The sequence below is a fragment of the Crocodylus porosus genome, unplaced genomic scaffold, assembly GCF_001723895.1.
Source record: "Crocodylus porosus isolate Cpor-Errol unplaced genomic scaffold, CroPor_comp1, whole genome shotgun sequence".
NCBI classification, from domain to species: domain Eukaryota; kingdom Metazoa; phylum Chordata; order Crocodylia; family Crocodylidae; genus Crocodylus; species Crocodylus porosus.
Window position 1 is genome coordinate 9,689,495 of NW_017728925.1, and position 15,030 is coordinate 9,704,524.

At 51.4% G+C, this 15,030-nt stretch overlaps 2 protein-coding genes across 2 annotated transcripts in view; both read right to left on the bottom strand.

The window, feature by feature from the left end:
• Nucleotides 1–1,870, bottom strand: part of FPGS (folylpolyglutamate synthase) — a 16,085-nt gene extending 14,215 nt beyond the window's left edge. Inside the window, exons 1-2 of the mRNA XM_019540683.1 lie at nt 1,710–1,870; nt 1,478–1,580 (exon numbers count right to left, since the gene is read on the bottom strand). Of these exons, the coding sequence (XP_019396228.1) occupies nt 1,478–1,498 (21 nt within the window). The 5' untranslated portion in view covers nt 1,499–1,580; nt 1,710–1,870. The remainder of the gene's footprint in view (nt 1–1,477; nt 1,581–1,709) is intronic.
• Nucleotides 1,871–2,202: 332 nt separating this feature from the next.
• CDK9 (cyclin dependent kinase 9) lies at nt 2,203–8,872 on the bottom strand. Its single transcript, XM_019540684.1, has 7 exons — nt 8,706–8,872; nt 8,367–8,448; nt 7,571–7,661; nt 5,407–5,573; nt 4,519–4,690; nt 4,238–4,386; nt 2,203–3,403 (listed from the first exon to the last, which is right to left on the bottom strand). Exons 1-7 carry the CDS (start codon nt 8,795–8,797, stop codon nt 3,038–3,040), a joined length of 1,119 nt encoding a protein of 372 aa, XP_019396229.1. The 5' UTR covers nt 8,798–8,872; the 3' UTR covers nt 2,203–3,037.
• Between the last annotated feature and the right edge of the window lie 6,158 nt (nt 8,873–15,030).

Below are 15,030 nucleotides of genomic sequence, written 5' to 3' on the forward strand. Positions count from 1 at the left end.
CCCGCCCGCCGGCGCGCAGGCGCCCCGCAGCACCACTGCCTCCGCCATCTTTGTGAGGGGCCACCATCTTTGTGCGGGGCACCGCGTCGCCTTAAAGGGCAACGCGTGCAGTCAGCTCCCCGGGAAACACCGCGGCTGCTTCCCAGGCAGCCTGGGAGCTGCAGGCCGGGCTCAGGGCGACCCGCACGTGACTGACCGCGCTCCGCTCCTTGCACAGCAAAGCTAAGGGGCGGCCCGGGCCCCACGTGGCGGCTGCGCCTGCCTTCAGCCACTGCTTCCCCGCGGAGCCACGTGGGTAAAACGCTGGTCACCCCCTTGGCCTCCTCGCCTCGTAAAACCGAAGGAGCTCCTGAGGTCCCTTCCAGGCCCAATTTTCGGATTTTATGTGCATCCATCACTTTTTTTTTTTTGGTAAACGCAGCAGCAAGGACCCAAACTGAGATATTTTCAATTAAAACGTCCTAGTCAGTAACAGCTGGAGAAGAAGCTGCCTCCACCCTGCCCTCACCAGTTCTTAGTCTTCATGAACTGAAAAAGAGAAAGGTCTCATTCCTTCCTGGGGCAAGGGCAGTTTCACATCCAGCCAGCCTCCCTGCTAGTTTTCTGGCTGCTACCCTGTGAAGATCCCAAGCAATTACAGTCGCGGCAAATACTAGTTGTTAGTACAGGACCCATGTTCCCATCCAGGGTTACATGCTATGCTGCAGTAGCATGGGATTCTGCAGAATTAAGACCTACTCTTAAATTTGGAGTCTTTTTTAAAGCTTCCTCCAAAAGTAAAGCCCAGCCCCATCTCTCTTGCCTTCAAATTATGTTTGTTTAGTCTTTGGCCCAAGTAAAGCTTGGGGAGGATGTGAAGAGAAACTGGAAGGAGGACTATCCAGAGAGTATTAGTGATGGGACTGGGGTGTAACATGTCTAGTTTGGGGGGAAGGATGGGAACAACTGTCTGCTACAGTTCAGATACTGCTCTGGAGATAGGGGTCAAGCAACAGGAGTTAAACAAAAGCCACACCCAGGCCCAGGGGCCATTTTTCTAACAAGGAGTCATTGGAGTTAATGCCGCAGCAGCCCTGTTCTTATCCAAAATAAATAGGAAAGTCTGCACCCCTTTTAAAAGCTGTTTTCAGCGTAAGGGGAAAAGCAGAGAGCACCAGCCAGCTCCTCCTAAGGAACTCTGACATCCTCACTTGCACTTCTCTGAAATCTTACCTCCTTGTCTACACAGAAGATCAAATACGTGCTATGAAACAGCAAGTCTCTACTTTCTGCATTTGTGGGGAAAAAGAAAAAAAAAATTACCTGAGTGGGGGAAAAGCTATTTGAAACAGGAACATGTTTATTTACGAGTGGCAGAGTGATCTGGAATCACTTACTGCTTGCAGCCAGTCATGTTTGCAAACAAACCTTGTCCGTTCAATACCCAAAGCCTCCAAGGCCAGGTTGCTTTAAAACCCACCTTAAAGAAGAGATTTACCTTGTACATGTCCTTTTTCATCTTCTGGCTCTGAAGTTAGTCCAGCTGCTGCTGCTTGCTGTCTAGAGACTCCACACCAGCGTCAGATGTCTCTGCTTTTACTCTAGTTAAAGGACAACCCATCAAATGCCAAAGGTTATTGGTGGCTTCATTTTGCACATATTACTCATTTCAAAGGCTTTGGTGAAGCAGATAAACCCCAGGACAAGACAAAGCAGTTGCACTTTCTTACACAAATTCTCAAGACCCGCTGTAGTTGCTGCCCCGGGCCCTGTGGAAGACCGAACACCTGAGTAACGGTGGTTTCCCAGGAATCTCGGGGAATCGGCAAAGGAAACCTCTGGAGAGAGCTTCTACTAGAGGCTGGTTAGCTTTAAAAGGTCCTACTGCCACGGCAAGGTGCGTGCATGTTAAGGCACAGTACTTTCAACTAGGTGTATTTACACTCCCCACTTAGAAAATAATTAATTTTCCTGCAGAGCCCTGTGAAGTGCTCGCTGGGAAAACAGCAGACACAGAAACACTTAGCAAGAGCATCTGGACCAGCTGGGTTTCACAGCAACAATAGGTTTTTTAGCTCTCTGCTCTGCACCAAGGAGTCAGATGGACCATCAGCCATGCAGTATCAGACACTGTCACTCAGACTGCAAGCAACAATCTTAACCCCCAACAGGGCGCTGCTGCACTGGGCAGCCAGAGAAGGAACACACCGTGGACCACATACGTCTACAAAAAGGAACTTTAATTGCAGTTTACAACCCAAAATGGAAGTATTCTGGAAAAAAAGTATGATGAGCTTTAACTGAACCAGTGACTCCACCATATCCTCCCAGTTACAGGGACTGGCATCCTCATCTACTCCGTGATTGCTTGCTCACTTTGACCTCACTGGGACTAGAAGGGTTTGCTCAGCCAGGATCCTAGCAGTTCCGTGGTTTGGAGTAGCTCTGTTCATGCCAGCCTCTCCAGATCTATATAAAGGAACACATCCACTTAGCTCAGAGGCACTTGGCAATGCTGCACATGCCCTTCATACAGCATGTGAAGCTCCCTGGAGAAGGACAGACAAGTGGGACCTACAGGCCCAGAAGGGATCTATGGCCCAATCCACTCAGCAACACTGGCTCCCAAAACAGTCAGTCAGTCATGCCATCATCTCCTGCCACAGTGCCTCAGAGCCTGGGCAGTGAACAGAGCCTCTGACACCAGATCGCTAGCAGAAGCGATCCATTAGTATAAATGTCACTTCTCAGGGAAAAGGCAGACACTCTCCATCAGCCAGGCTTAGAAGGGCAGTCCCAGGCTCCTTGGAGACTGCTTCCTAGAGACATTTAGGATTACAGCCCCTTCCTTTATAAACACACAACTGTCCCATAAAAACTTGTCCTGCCCAACAACTTGGACAGGCTGCAACTCCTTTCCACGACAGCTGCTGCAAGGAGGAGAAACTGCAGAATTCAACTAACATTAAAAGGGCATTTCACCTCCAACTCAAGGAGTCACTTTAAAGAAAAGTCAGTCTACTCCCCACATATACTTGTGGGGGGTGGTTACCAGCAGTCAAAACACTCTATCAAACTCTGTCTGATTGGTTGCAGCTGGATTTCTGCCCTGATTAGCTGGTTGCTGTGGCATGTGTCCACCTCTTCTCCTGGGTGGTGCCAGGTACTCAAACATTGATTGGTTATGAGTGGACAGCATGTTCTTGAGATCAGAGGGCATCGGATCTGACCAGAAGAAGTCATGATTCAGTGCATCGTCGCTATCTATTCTTTGGGCAGGGTCCAGAACGAGCAGTTTGTCTATAAGATCCAGAGCGTAAGGGTCTTTGACGTAGGCTTTCAGGCGATCTTTCACTTTGCGTTTTTGGCCCTTGGGCAGGTCCAGCTTCAGGTACAGGTCGTACTTATCCACATTTGGCCAAACCTAAAGGAAATGCCAGAAATGAAGAAAGCCATCGTGGTCAGAGATTTTTGTCCACTGAAACCCTCATACAAACTGCATTCGGTTCCACTAAAAAGAGGAACCAAATAACAAATGGAGGTGTTATCTGCAGACCCTGGTGATTTCCAGCAGGATTTCATTACTGTGAGCTGAAGTGGAAGGCATCCAAAGCAGAAAGATAAAGTAGTAATGCAAAACCCCAAGATTTCACTGCCTTACACTTAGAAAATGGATGGAAAAGCAAACAGGGAAATCCAGCAATCTGCCAAAGCAGTGGGAGGCTGCACCCTTCTGCCCTGATGTCTCAAGTTCTGACGGTTCCCAGCTGCTGTCCCAGGCACTTCACACCTCATTCAGGTATGACAACATATGAAGTCAACTTTATCACTGAGTGACCATGTCCACACTAAGGAAACTCAGAGCTTTTTAAAAATGCACCCACTACCCTCAGTCTAGCTTGAGTGCACCATGACACATGCTTGGTGGTTCCCCCCCACATGTATTCCCTCCACTTACATGCAGGTGAAGGTAACCAGCTGACAGACCTAAATATAAGCAATCAGTTTATTTATTAAAAGCATTTCAGCAGTATATGACACCTCCTAGGATTAATATTAGCACATGCTGAACACACTGGGGGGGGGGGGGGGAAGTGGCACTCAAAGCAGTAGGCAGATTTAATGACCGACTCAGGGTCACAAAGCAGGTCACTAGCAAGGGGAGGATTAGGTTTCAGGAGCACTTGGCACCCCAGCCCGACACTACTTCTCTGCAGCTCCCCAAGCACCTTCCACTCTTGCACCCTTGAGTCCCTACCTCTGGAGTGATGGAGCCGCAGAGCTGGCTGATAAGCGTGAGCTGGTGTTGCTCCGTGTTCCCCTGCATGATGGGGCTGCGAGTCCACATCTCTGCCATGATGCAGCCCCCGCCCCAGAGATCAATGGGGGGTCCGTAATCCCGCTCCCCTAAACAGAGAGCTCATTAGTCACCTGAGTCCAATGCCGACTCACTCCTCAGACAGCTTCATACCAGAGGGAAGGAACAGAAGATGGGAGAATTCATGGCGGTTTCCCCCTCTGCCCCAGCCCCTCCCCTACCTAAAAGCAGCTCTGGTGGCCGATACCACAGCGTCACTACCCGGTTGGTGTAGCGGTTGGGCTGACTGTTTTTGGCCAGGCTGAAGGCTCGAGCCAGTCCAAAGTCTGCCAGCTTCAGGACTCCATCTCGGGTAATCAGTACGTTTGCAGCTTTCATATCCCGGTGCAAGATCTGCGGGAAGAGGGAAACAGAAAGGTTTAGCCATTCTTCTACCTTCTGCTGGATTCCTGGCATCAGGAAACTGGAGCACTCAGCCTCTGGAAATGAAACATTAAAAGCCTTGGATTAGGTGTAGGTGGATACCACAGGAAACAAATCCACTGTAGGCACATACTTGGAAGCCCCTCACTAAGCACTCTACAGAAGCTAGAAGCTGGTGAGAAGTACCCCGCCATCATTCACCAAGCCAGTAAACCCAGTGTGTAGTCAGGCAAGCACCCCTGTCAGCCCTCATACCTCAGTCCTGAGGGGGAAGGGCCAGGGCAAGTCCCAATTACATAGTTTCTGTAGCGCTTGGCCCTCCAGGTTGTTTTCATGGAAGACAGACAAGAGTTTAGGTCTCTTTCATTTTGTCCTCAGGCACAGTATTCTGCAGAGCTGGATCCTTCTCCCTACTCCAAAAATATACCCCAGTGACACACTGGTCACTGCGTGCTCTACTATAGCTTTCCAACATCACAGAAGCCACAAAACCTAGAACCCCGAATCCAAGAATTTGTCTGTGTAGCTCTGCAGGGATGATAAAAGTGTATGTTCTCAAGCCTTAGTCTGGACAGAACTAGTGGCCAGTGTTCAGATGCCTATTTACCAAAAGATACATAAATGGCCCCTGAAATCTGAGCCTTGGAGCTACAGGGAAGAGAGAGAATCCAGCCTCTGCCCTTTACCTTATTCCTGTGGATGTAGTAGAGTCCATTCAGCAGCATCTGCATCACCTTCTTGATCTCTGACAGCGTGAACTTCACATGCGCATTGCTGAGCAGGCCGGCGAGGTCGTGCTCACAGAAGTCAAACACCAAGTAGATGCTGCCCTTGCAGCGGTTGTATGGGGAGGCTAAGGGACAAGCCAGGGGCAACTGCTGAAAGGTCAGTCACCAAGACTGCACCCCCCGAAACTGGTCACTAGCTCCCCCATTACCATGCTCTAAGGCCACAGCATCAGGATGCTATCCAGCCTCAGTGCTAGCACCACTCTGAGGTAAACACTACCATATCGTGCAAAGGGAAGATGCTCACATCCATGTTAAAGAGGCAGGTAAGCACGAGTCAGGGCTCAACACACAGCCTCACACCTGCCTGTCCCTTCTTGTCTGGTCACCTACAGAAATTACTCAACCACCACCAAGAGACAGAAAAATAAGTCTCTCTGGCCCAAGAGTCTTCCCACCTGGATTAGCCATAAAAGGCATCAAAAATAGAGGCCAGGAAAAGAGGCATGAAGGTCAGAGTCACAATAAGGAGCACAAGGAAAACACAAAAACCAAGTGTGCTTGAAGGATGACACACCATTTAAGCAGTTCTGGAGTAAACATCCTTTCAGGTTCTTAAGTTGTTTTACATTTTTAAGTTTGTTAGAAAGTGGTAAATAACATTTCTCTTTATGATTTGTGTAAACATTTATTCAGCTAGAAACTGAAGCTTAAATCAGACATTTCTTATTAGTTTTTTGTGCCCAGCTAGCCGAACCTTGCTGGGCACAAAAAAAAAAAGAAACAAGATCCATTTGGTCAATGAATCAATAGCTAGTTAGTGTAAACAAACAATGAATCAATAGCAATTATTTCTGGCCATTACGCCCTACAACATTTAAAAATAAGCATCTCATTCTGGTACCTTATTTGGCAATCCATAGAGTGAAAGAAAGGAATAGGAAAGAAAGCTTGTTTTCAATTCCCAAATCTGGGCAAACAAGTCAGTGATCTGAACTAGCCGAATGAACTAGAATGAACAATGTTCTTCTCCAGGTGCAGAGAATGAAATGCTATCAAAAACCTATTTGGCACTTTAGCAGAGACTGACTCCAGGGGTTAAAGCGGAGATATCCATCATTTCAGTGGCATGATTTTCTTTACAATTTCAATACCTGGCAGACACTGCTTGAATTTTTATTTAAGCCTTGGCATTTTTATCATCCATTAAAGTTGTCAGGAGGTCAAACAGGCTTATTTTTAAGGGAAAAAAACCCCTATATTTGGTTTAAAAATTAAAAAAAAAAAAATTGACTTTTATCTACTCGCTTCCAATGGCCTTACATGCTAGGTCTTGTAGAGAAGAGGCAACATCGTCCCTGCCAGAAACTGCCCACAAAACAACAAGTCAAAGAACAAGCAGGCATTCAAGTGATGGAACTGCACTGTGAAAATGGAAAGCCATTGAATTCATCTACTGAAGTGTATGCAGTTCCCCCCCAACAACTGTAAGTGAACACAGAGCCAAAGAACTACTATAAAACCAGCGTTAAAGATGCACCCTGTATCGTGCTAAGTAAATCCAGCTACTGCTGTGAAAGCAACACAGAATAGATATATTTTATATCTAGTGATGCTTTAAAAGAAAAAAAAAAAAAAAATCAATTTCAGGCCAAGAAATTTACATCAGGTTTCTCTCTAGTGTGATTTTTTTAAAAGTTTTTTTTAAAGCAATATACACAAAAGCACAAGCTTTCCTGTATACAGAAGACACAGACACGTACACAGGCCTTTCACTGTTGTAGCACAATATTTCAAAGGAGTCTATGAAAGCTTCATTTACATGAGTTACAATGCAACCAAGTGCAAGCTGATGCCTTGCCAGATCCCCTGGACTTCCTGTCTTACCTCATGTAGGAATGATGCATTACAAATAGCACACCTCCTAGCTCTTACATAGCACTTTCTATCAGTAGGGTTTGAAGTGCTTTACAAAAAGGGTCAACAGCATTGCTGTCTTTGTGCAGACAGGGGAACTGAGGCAAAGGGAGGAAAGCAATGTGCAGTCAACCAGCAGGTCAGTGTTACTGGTTACTCCAGAAGGCAGCCGACATGAGCCAAAAGGGGAACAACAAAGCAATACCTTTGGTCCTGCAGATCTCTATAAGGTTCACCACATTCTCATGCTTGAGCAGCTGAAGGATTTTAATCTCTCGCAGGGCTGTGATAGGAAACTGAAAAAGGAGAAACGAGGTCCACCAGTTAGGATGGCAAAGGATCGTATCAGACTGATCTGGAACCCTTGAGAGGATTACAGAGAGGACAAAGGGGAAACATTCAAACAGAAATAACACAAAGACCCCAAGTGCAATTAGAGTAAGACACTAAGCCCTACTTGGTGTGCTTGGTGCCTTTCAGGCATGTTTCAAACCAAGACTGATGCAAGAGCTGCCGAGCGCTCTTAGCAAGGACAGTGGATGTTGAGTGTGCCGAATAACCTCAGAAAAACAGACCCTTATTCCACAGCAGCCAGTTTAACCTGGGATGGGGAAGAGATGCAAGCCTGTTCGGCTTCTGACCCTACTGCTGGCAATTCAGACTTGACAGGTGGACCAGACCCACGTGGTGTACAGGAGCCAGGTCAGCAAAGTGCTCACCCCCTTCAGTGTGTCACTGGGGTCCGTCGCCGCAAGGCAAGGGCAGCCACAAGGCAAGTGAGAGAGGTACGGCACAAAGCAACCTTACCCCTGCATACAAGCGTGCCATGTTTGCTGGATGGAAACGGCCTCACACGTTACAGCAGCAGACACCAACAGAGCAACAGAGCCCAACAGCAAAGTACCCCACGAACAACCTTCACCCTCCTGACAACTCTACCCGGCATATTACAGACCCGTGCCCTGCTCTAGCCACCCCGACACATCGCACGCTTGCCTTACCCCCTCCTTCTCGTTCTCCATCAGCACCTTCTTCAGCGCCACCTTCTTCCCCGTCTGCCGGTGCTTGGCTTTAAACACCTCCCTGCGGGGGGAAGGAGGCCGCGCTCAGCCACGCACAAGTTGCCGCAGCCTAGCGAGGGCAGACAAGCCCCAACTACCTCCCCCACCCAGCGCACTCCTGCCCCACAGGCAATCCGGGGGGGAGGGGGGTGGGGGCTGCTTGGCCCAGAGGGGGCCCCGAGGAGGGCAGCGGGGACGGGCTCGCGCAGCCCCGGGAGGCCTCAGGCCGGGGGGGCAGGACGGGCTCCGGGGGCTGTGCCTGAAGCAGCGGGCGCTCACCCAAAGGTGCCCTGGCCGATCTTGGCCAGCTTCTCGTACTTGGACACCTCGTCGCAGAAGGGGCACTCCACCATGTCGTATTGCTTGGCCATGCTGCTGCCGCCCGGCCCAGCCCGCCGCGGCGCCCCCTGCTCACTCGGCGCCAGCGCACTGCCGCCCGCGCCTCGCCCGGGGCTTCCAGTTCCGCCAGCCATGCTCCACTACTTCCGGGGCGCCGCCGCACTGCCCCTTGGGAGCTGCGGTTCTGGAAGAGCGGTGGGAGCGGGGCGGAGCGAGAGGCCGTCACGCGGGCGCGGATTGGGCGGGGATCCGTGCTTGCCCGCCCCGCGCGTGTGATTGGCCCGCGTGTTCGCTGAGTGACGCAAGCATCTCTTCGCGGTCGGTTGCGTCATCGACTGCGAACGTTATGACATCACGCTGTTCCCTGGAGCATCCACCTGCCCCGCCCCCTCCTCTTAGCACTCCCGCCCCCCGGGGTGTCGTCACATGGCGGCGTGACGTCAAGGCGCCCCTGTGACATCACGCCCTTTTTATTGCAGCAGCACTGGTACAGTTGTGTATGGCCCCCCCTGGCCACTACCTTCAGGCTGCGCCCAGGCCACCTTCCCCCGGTGTCAGCCTTGGCGTGTCGTATGTGGCCCTCGCGCCCCTTGCCAGGCACGCTCACCCATGGGTGCCTGCTGCAGTGACGGGCACCAGGCACCCTGCCACACTCATCCCTCGTGGGCCTCCTAGGTTTTCTCCTCCGTCCCTTAGGAGACCTGAGCCTGTGGCACCGGCAGGACCTCTGCCAGGGCTGCCCGGGGTCTGGCAGGGCTTGTGGCTCCTGGGACCCGTATCCCCGGGACTGTCCACGCGTCAGCACCCGAAGCTGGGTTGCAGCGCTCGTGGTGGCACAGGGCTCAGAGCGCCAGGGCAGGGCTGATCCCTGCCACCCAGCTCCTGTCACGGTAAGGGGTGGCCAGTCTAGGCTACACCTTGGTGTAAACACCCCACCCGTCCTGCCCCCTTCTTCCCGCTGGCCCAAACCAGGCCCACTGCCCTCCCTCGGCTCACCAGCAGCTTAGTGGTAGCTGCCCCTGGGGTTCAGCTGCCTGCCCAGCCCCTGCTGCTCTGGGCCAGAAGGCAGCCCCAAGTAAGTAATGCCCTGCTGAGGGGAAGCAGGCAGGGAACGGAGGGAGCCCCAGAGGCAGGGGACTGGGGGAAGCCCAGAATGGGAGGGGGGATTCTTACCTTTCAGTCCTCCAGGCCCCCGCTGGCCTGAAATGTGACCGCTCCAAACCCGAGCTAGCACTGACTCCCATCTATATTTGTGCAGCTCATAGCATAAGGTGTAACGAGGCCCTAATACTGGGCTCTGGCCTCTTGGCACTTTGGGAAGAAAAGAAGGAATAGTAATCGCAGGCACATCTGCATCATCATCCTGTGCTGCATGCCACAGCAACGCATCCTGAGTCACAGTGCCACACCGAACCATCCTGTTGTGTCTCAGCATCGTTGCTTCACGCTGTGACACCCCCTCATGCCCTCACGCAGAGGACGGTCATTCTATCTGGCACATCAGCATTGCATCAGTGCAGCATCCTGTTGCGTCACCAAGTTAAATCACCTCCGTAGCGCCCTGTGCTCCCCTCCAGGAGGCCAGTGCCGTGACATCTGCCTACTGCCCACGTTACAGCTTGGCAGCGTGCTCGGATGCAGCAGCCTCCGTCAGGGTGCCACAGGTGGCTACATAAGCAGAGTGCCAGCAGGGGGCTCTGAGACAGCTAAGAGAAGAGATCATTAGCAGCAGGCAGGCAGAGAAAGGATTAGCTCTTACAGCAGTCCTGAGATCAACGTCAAAGCCAAGCCCAGCTTTCAAGGCACAGAGGTAGGTGAAGGAGACAGACGCAGGGAAAAACAGTTGATGAGGCAAGGAGAGGGACTGGCTGAGTGATTAATGGGTAGAGCAGATAACCAGAGTCAGAACTGGCTCTGCAACTGCCCTACTGTGTGACCTTTGGCGAGTCACTTCTCTTCCATGATTCTCAGGTCTGTAAGCTAGAAAGAGACAGATTAGAGTACCAGCAGCAAAATCCTGTCACACCAGCAGTATTTACCGATAGCCTCTATGAGTCTCAGTGGGGAGAGCCCTAAACAGATGCCAGTTTGGACAGTGCCCTTGAGAGAGCCCAACACTTGGGTCAGTTTTCATAGGCATCCATTTACACCTGACTGGGTCAGATGCTTTGCTGCAACACCTGCGTGTTCTCTGAGCCTTCCCACCCTGCGTCCAGTGCTCCTCTCAGCCCTTCTATGATGCCTGGACACTGGCCCCAGCGGGTCCTTTGTCCCCCCTCTCTTCCCCGACCTTTGGGAGCTGTGTCAGATGTTTTCTGTGGCCAGAGCCTCCGCAGGCATAAAGGCTTGGGTCTCTGACTCCACTGTGTTGGTTTATATCCATTTCCTGCCCTTTAGGCGGAGTGAGATAAGGAGGAAACCGTTTTAATTTCAATTCAGGGCAACAGAAATTGAACCCCCTCCTCCCCTCAGATGCCTTTCCCAGCCTCGTGGCATTAGATTCATTAGTGGTTTCAAGTGACACAAGTGATTCAGATAGCCTCTGGTTCCAGGAACACAAAGATCTTGGAAGTGGGACTAGAACCGTTCTCCGGATTCATTGGTCAGTCCTTTTGCAAGTTAGCATTTTGGAGAAGAGATTTCATTCATCAGTCAGAGAGGAATTCTCTGGGACTTTCCATTCTGTCATCTGGATGAGTGTGGTATGTGCCGGCCCTCGTCCCAGGGACACAGGCTCTGTGCTTGCCTGACCCCTGAGCACACTGTGCTCTGTGGTACCTTCTGCCTGCCCGAGTGGTACCTTTTCACTCTGGACACCACCTGCTGGTATTTCCCAGCTTCCAGGCTAGGGCGCTGCACGTCTTTCAACAGATGAGATGCATAGCAATGGGGCAGGTTGTGTTAGGGACTGAGGGAAGCCTGCAGCCCCTGCCACAGGGCTGCAGCTCTCCGGTAGGGCAGCTCAACTTTGCAGCAGCTTTATCCAGCCTCAGCAGGGATAAGTGATCTTTACCAATCACCCCAGATTTCCTTTCTCTCCTACCATTTGCTCAGGGAAGGAACAGCCCTCTGCCCATTGCAGCGAGTCCCTTCCTGCCCTATGGACTCAGAGCCTCCCCACTAGGAAACTATATTGGCAGCCCTGTTGGTCCTAACTCATTTGTTTGGAAAGGAGAGTGACTTCTAATCAACAGGCCTGATGAGTCTCCAGGCAGCACAAGGAATACAATAACTTTCCACCTTCCTAAAGGAAACTCCCACCCAGCTTACGTGGCAGCGGAGCGAGCTGCCCCAAGCTTCTTTTCCTGTCAAAACACAACATTTGCAATCCACAGTGGAGGGAACAATCCTGCACTGGCCCCAGGGGATGGATAGGATGTGTCCGAACAGGCTGCACCAGTCTCTATGACGCCAGCTGTGGGGACACCTGCCTGCAAGAGAAAAGGATTCCACAGTTCTGCACTGTGCTGGGATGTTCTGTGCTGGCAAAAGTCTTCTCTGTCCTTTGCTTCCTGGAACAGCCCCTCGGGCACCCCCCTACACAGTGATTTGCTGTCACACCAGTGGTACAAAACCCTTTTGAGCCCCGCAATAGAGGATACAGTGCACCATTGACATTAGACCAGCTCTACATTAGAAGCTTCCGCCACTGTAGTAATGTTGCTTCTGGATAATCCAGATGAGAACTGCTGGAACAGGAGAGCTGGCCCATTCAGCTACACAATCAGAGCATTTCTAGTGCAGACAAGGCCTTATCTAGGAAGAGTTGCCTTCTAGCAAGAGCAGGGGGACTGGGTGTCTGCACTGCTATCCTATCCTGCCTCTGCCCTGGAGCTGGTCAGAGACTCAGGCAAGTCGCTTAGAGGAAAATTTTCTATTGTGGCCTTTGCTGGAGACCTTCGTGCCTGGTATTTACTAGTGTTCCCCTTTCGCTCCAAGTAAACTGGAGAAGACAACATTTCCTATCTGTCTCATGCTTGGAGGCCTGTGGGTGAAACATGCTCAGCTGTGCTGGGGAGGAATCTGCCCATGACAGAAAGAGTGTGTGCGTGCCTTGGGGAGCGTGCCGTGAAGGACACAGGTAGCTGCTGACCCGCTGTCATGAAGGCCGACTGTCTGGCTTGGTGGTCCGTGTGATGTCAGGGGCTTCACCTATCTCTGTGGAGACAAAGAACTGTGTGTACACAGAACAACAAGTAGCTCCCCTGAGCACGGCCAGCTGATAAAGTGTGTGTTTATGAGCGACTGTCCAAGGGGAGAGAGCACAGTGTGCAGCTCCCCTGACAGTCATGCTCCAGCTGCTGCCCACACCCTCACTGTGCCAGTGAATCACCACCTCGCAGGTCTCTGGGCAGCTTGTATCACCAAATTCAGTCAGCTCCAGGAGAGTTCATTGATATGCAGGGGTAAGCGCTTGTTGCCAGAGCTGCTTTCCTCATCCTGTTGTATCATTTCCCCATGTCAGGGGCTGGGGACTGGATTTCTTCTACAGCCCCTGGGGAGTTTGACAGGAAGCGACACAGTAAACAGGAGCAGACAATGAGTAGCGGTTCTAGGGGGGAGGCAACGCTCTCAGATTTGCTTCCAGAAACAGAGAGCTCAGTGTAACAACCCTTGTGCTGATGCAGAGCTCAGGGAAGTGGCGGACTGCCAGGGCCGTGGCTCTGCTGTTGTCTGCTTAACCAGACAGCAGGTACGGCCAGGCACAAGCAGTGCAGGTTGAAGCTCTGTGACCTCCCTGCCACCAGCTTGTACTGCAGAACCACATGGGTCCTACAGCCACCCAGACAAGCGTGAACCAAGATTTAGCTCTCAGGACCCCCAAGCAGAGCACCACCCTGCTGCCTCCACACCATCCCAGCAGGAGATGCAGATATCTGCTCACAAGGCTGATGTGAACTATGACAAAGCAATCACACCCCCTGGTTCTCTGGCCTTTCACGGCTTGCTTCACTCTGGGTAAGGAAAAACGGGGCCCCTGAATCCAGAGCAAGCATGTGAGTCAATAACAGTGGGGGGGAAAAAGCTTGCTGACAAACAGGGATATCATCCATCAAAATTCAATCTTGCCTTCAGCTCTGAGTGATATGCAGACAAATAACCTTCCATTAATGTTTCTGTTAGCTTTTGGCAGCTGTTTAGATTTGGAGGCTGAAGGGAAAGTTGCCATCAATTGTTCTCATTCATAGGAAAGGTCCCTGCAGTGCATCCACTCCTCATTTACTCCCCTCACTTGATTAATGCACCCTGTAGCAGTGACATACACATAGCGCTGCCCCTGAGTCCTAGAAACATTAATATGTTTGAAAGCCCAAAACATACCGGGACTATTGGATCAAGTCACCGGCACTGTCTACCCAGAAAGTGGAATGGAGGGTTTTCTCCTGAAAGCATGGGTTTGGGATTCAGGAGATCTGGATACAAGTCCCAATTCTGCTACAGATTCCCTGTAGGACCTTGGGTGAGTCACCAAGCCTTTCTGTGCCTTGCTGTTGGCACTTATTTGCTGCCTCAACAAAAGCATGGTAGAATTAATTTCTGCTTATCAATCATCCACAGACCAAAGGTGTTATGGAAATGCAAAGCCCTTTTCCTGTTTACAAGGTAAATTAAGCCCAGCAGGGCTGGCAGACAGGCAGGATGAGACAATATGTGTCCAGTAAAAGAACCAGACGGGATTCCAGGGGCTGCAAACACCACACATCCCTAAGCGTTTTACAAAGGGATCAGGGATGTACAGGGACAAACACCAAAGCACAGGCTATCTCTAATGAGGAATGAGCCTCTGTCTCAGCAAGAGCTTCTTACTAAGCCTGAATGATATTGTACAGGCCCCCCTCCAGCTCCTGTGCTCTGGTCCCTAGTTTGCCCTCACCGCTCAGTAACACATTCCCCGGCACTCACCCTGAGGTTTCCCACCTGGCCTTGCCAGGTTCTGACGCAGCATGGGAAATGCTAATCGTGTTACAAGCCTTTTCAAGCTGTGCCAGCCCAGCTGCTCCTCTGCAACTGTGCATGTGTTGGGTATCGCCTGACAAGCAAGGAGACTGCAAGTGGCTTTCCCAGCAAACTGGCAGAGAGAGGGAACAGCCATGGCCTTCCCCCCGCCTCTGGAGGGAGTTCAGTGTCTGGGGGAGATGGAGGAGCTGCCCCATACCAGGCCCCTTTTCAGGCTCAGGGGTGATCTGATGGCCACCTATAAGTTTATCAGGGGTGACCACCAGGATCTGGGGGAACGTCTGTTCACCAGAGCGCCCCAAGGGAT

Excerpts from the sequence above, each read along its gene's own strand:
- CDK9 (XM_019540684.1), bottom strand. The coding sequence starts at position 8,797 with ATGGCCAAGCAATACGACATGGTGGAGTGCCCCTTCTGCGACGAGGTG. Across the intron at positions 7,662-8,366 it reads TGGAGAACGAGAAGGAGGGG|TTTCCTATCACAGCCCTGCG; the intron begins GTAAGGCAAGCG and ends CTCCTTTTTCAG. Across the intron at positions 4,691-5,406 it reads ACTACATCCACAGGAATAAG|ATCTTGCACCGGGATATGAA; the intron begins GTAAAGGGCAGA and ends CTCTTCCCGCAG.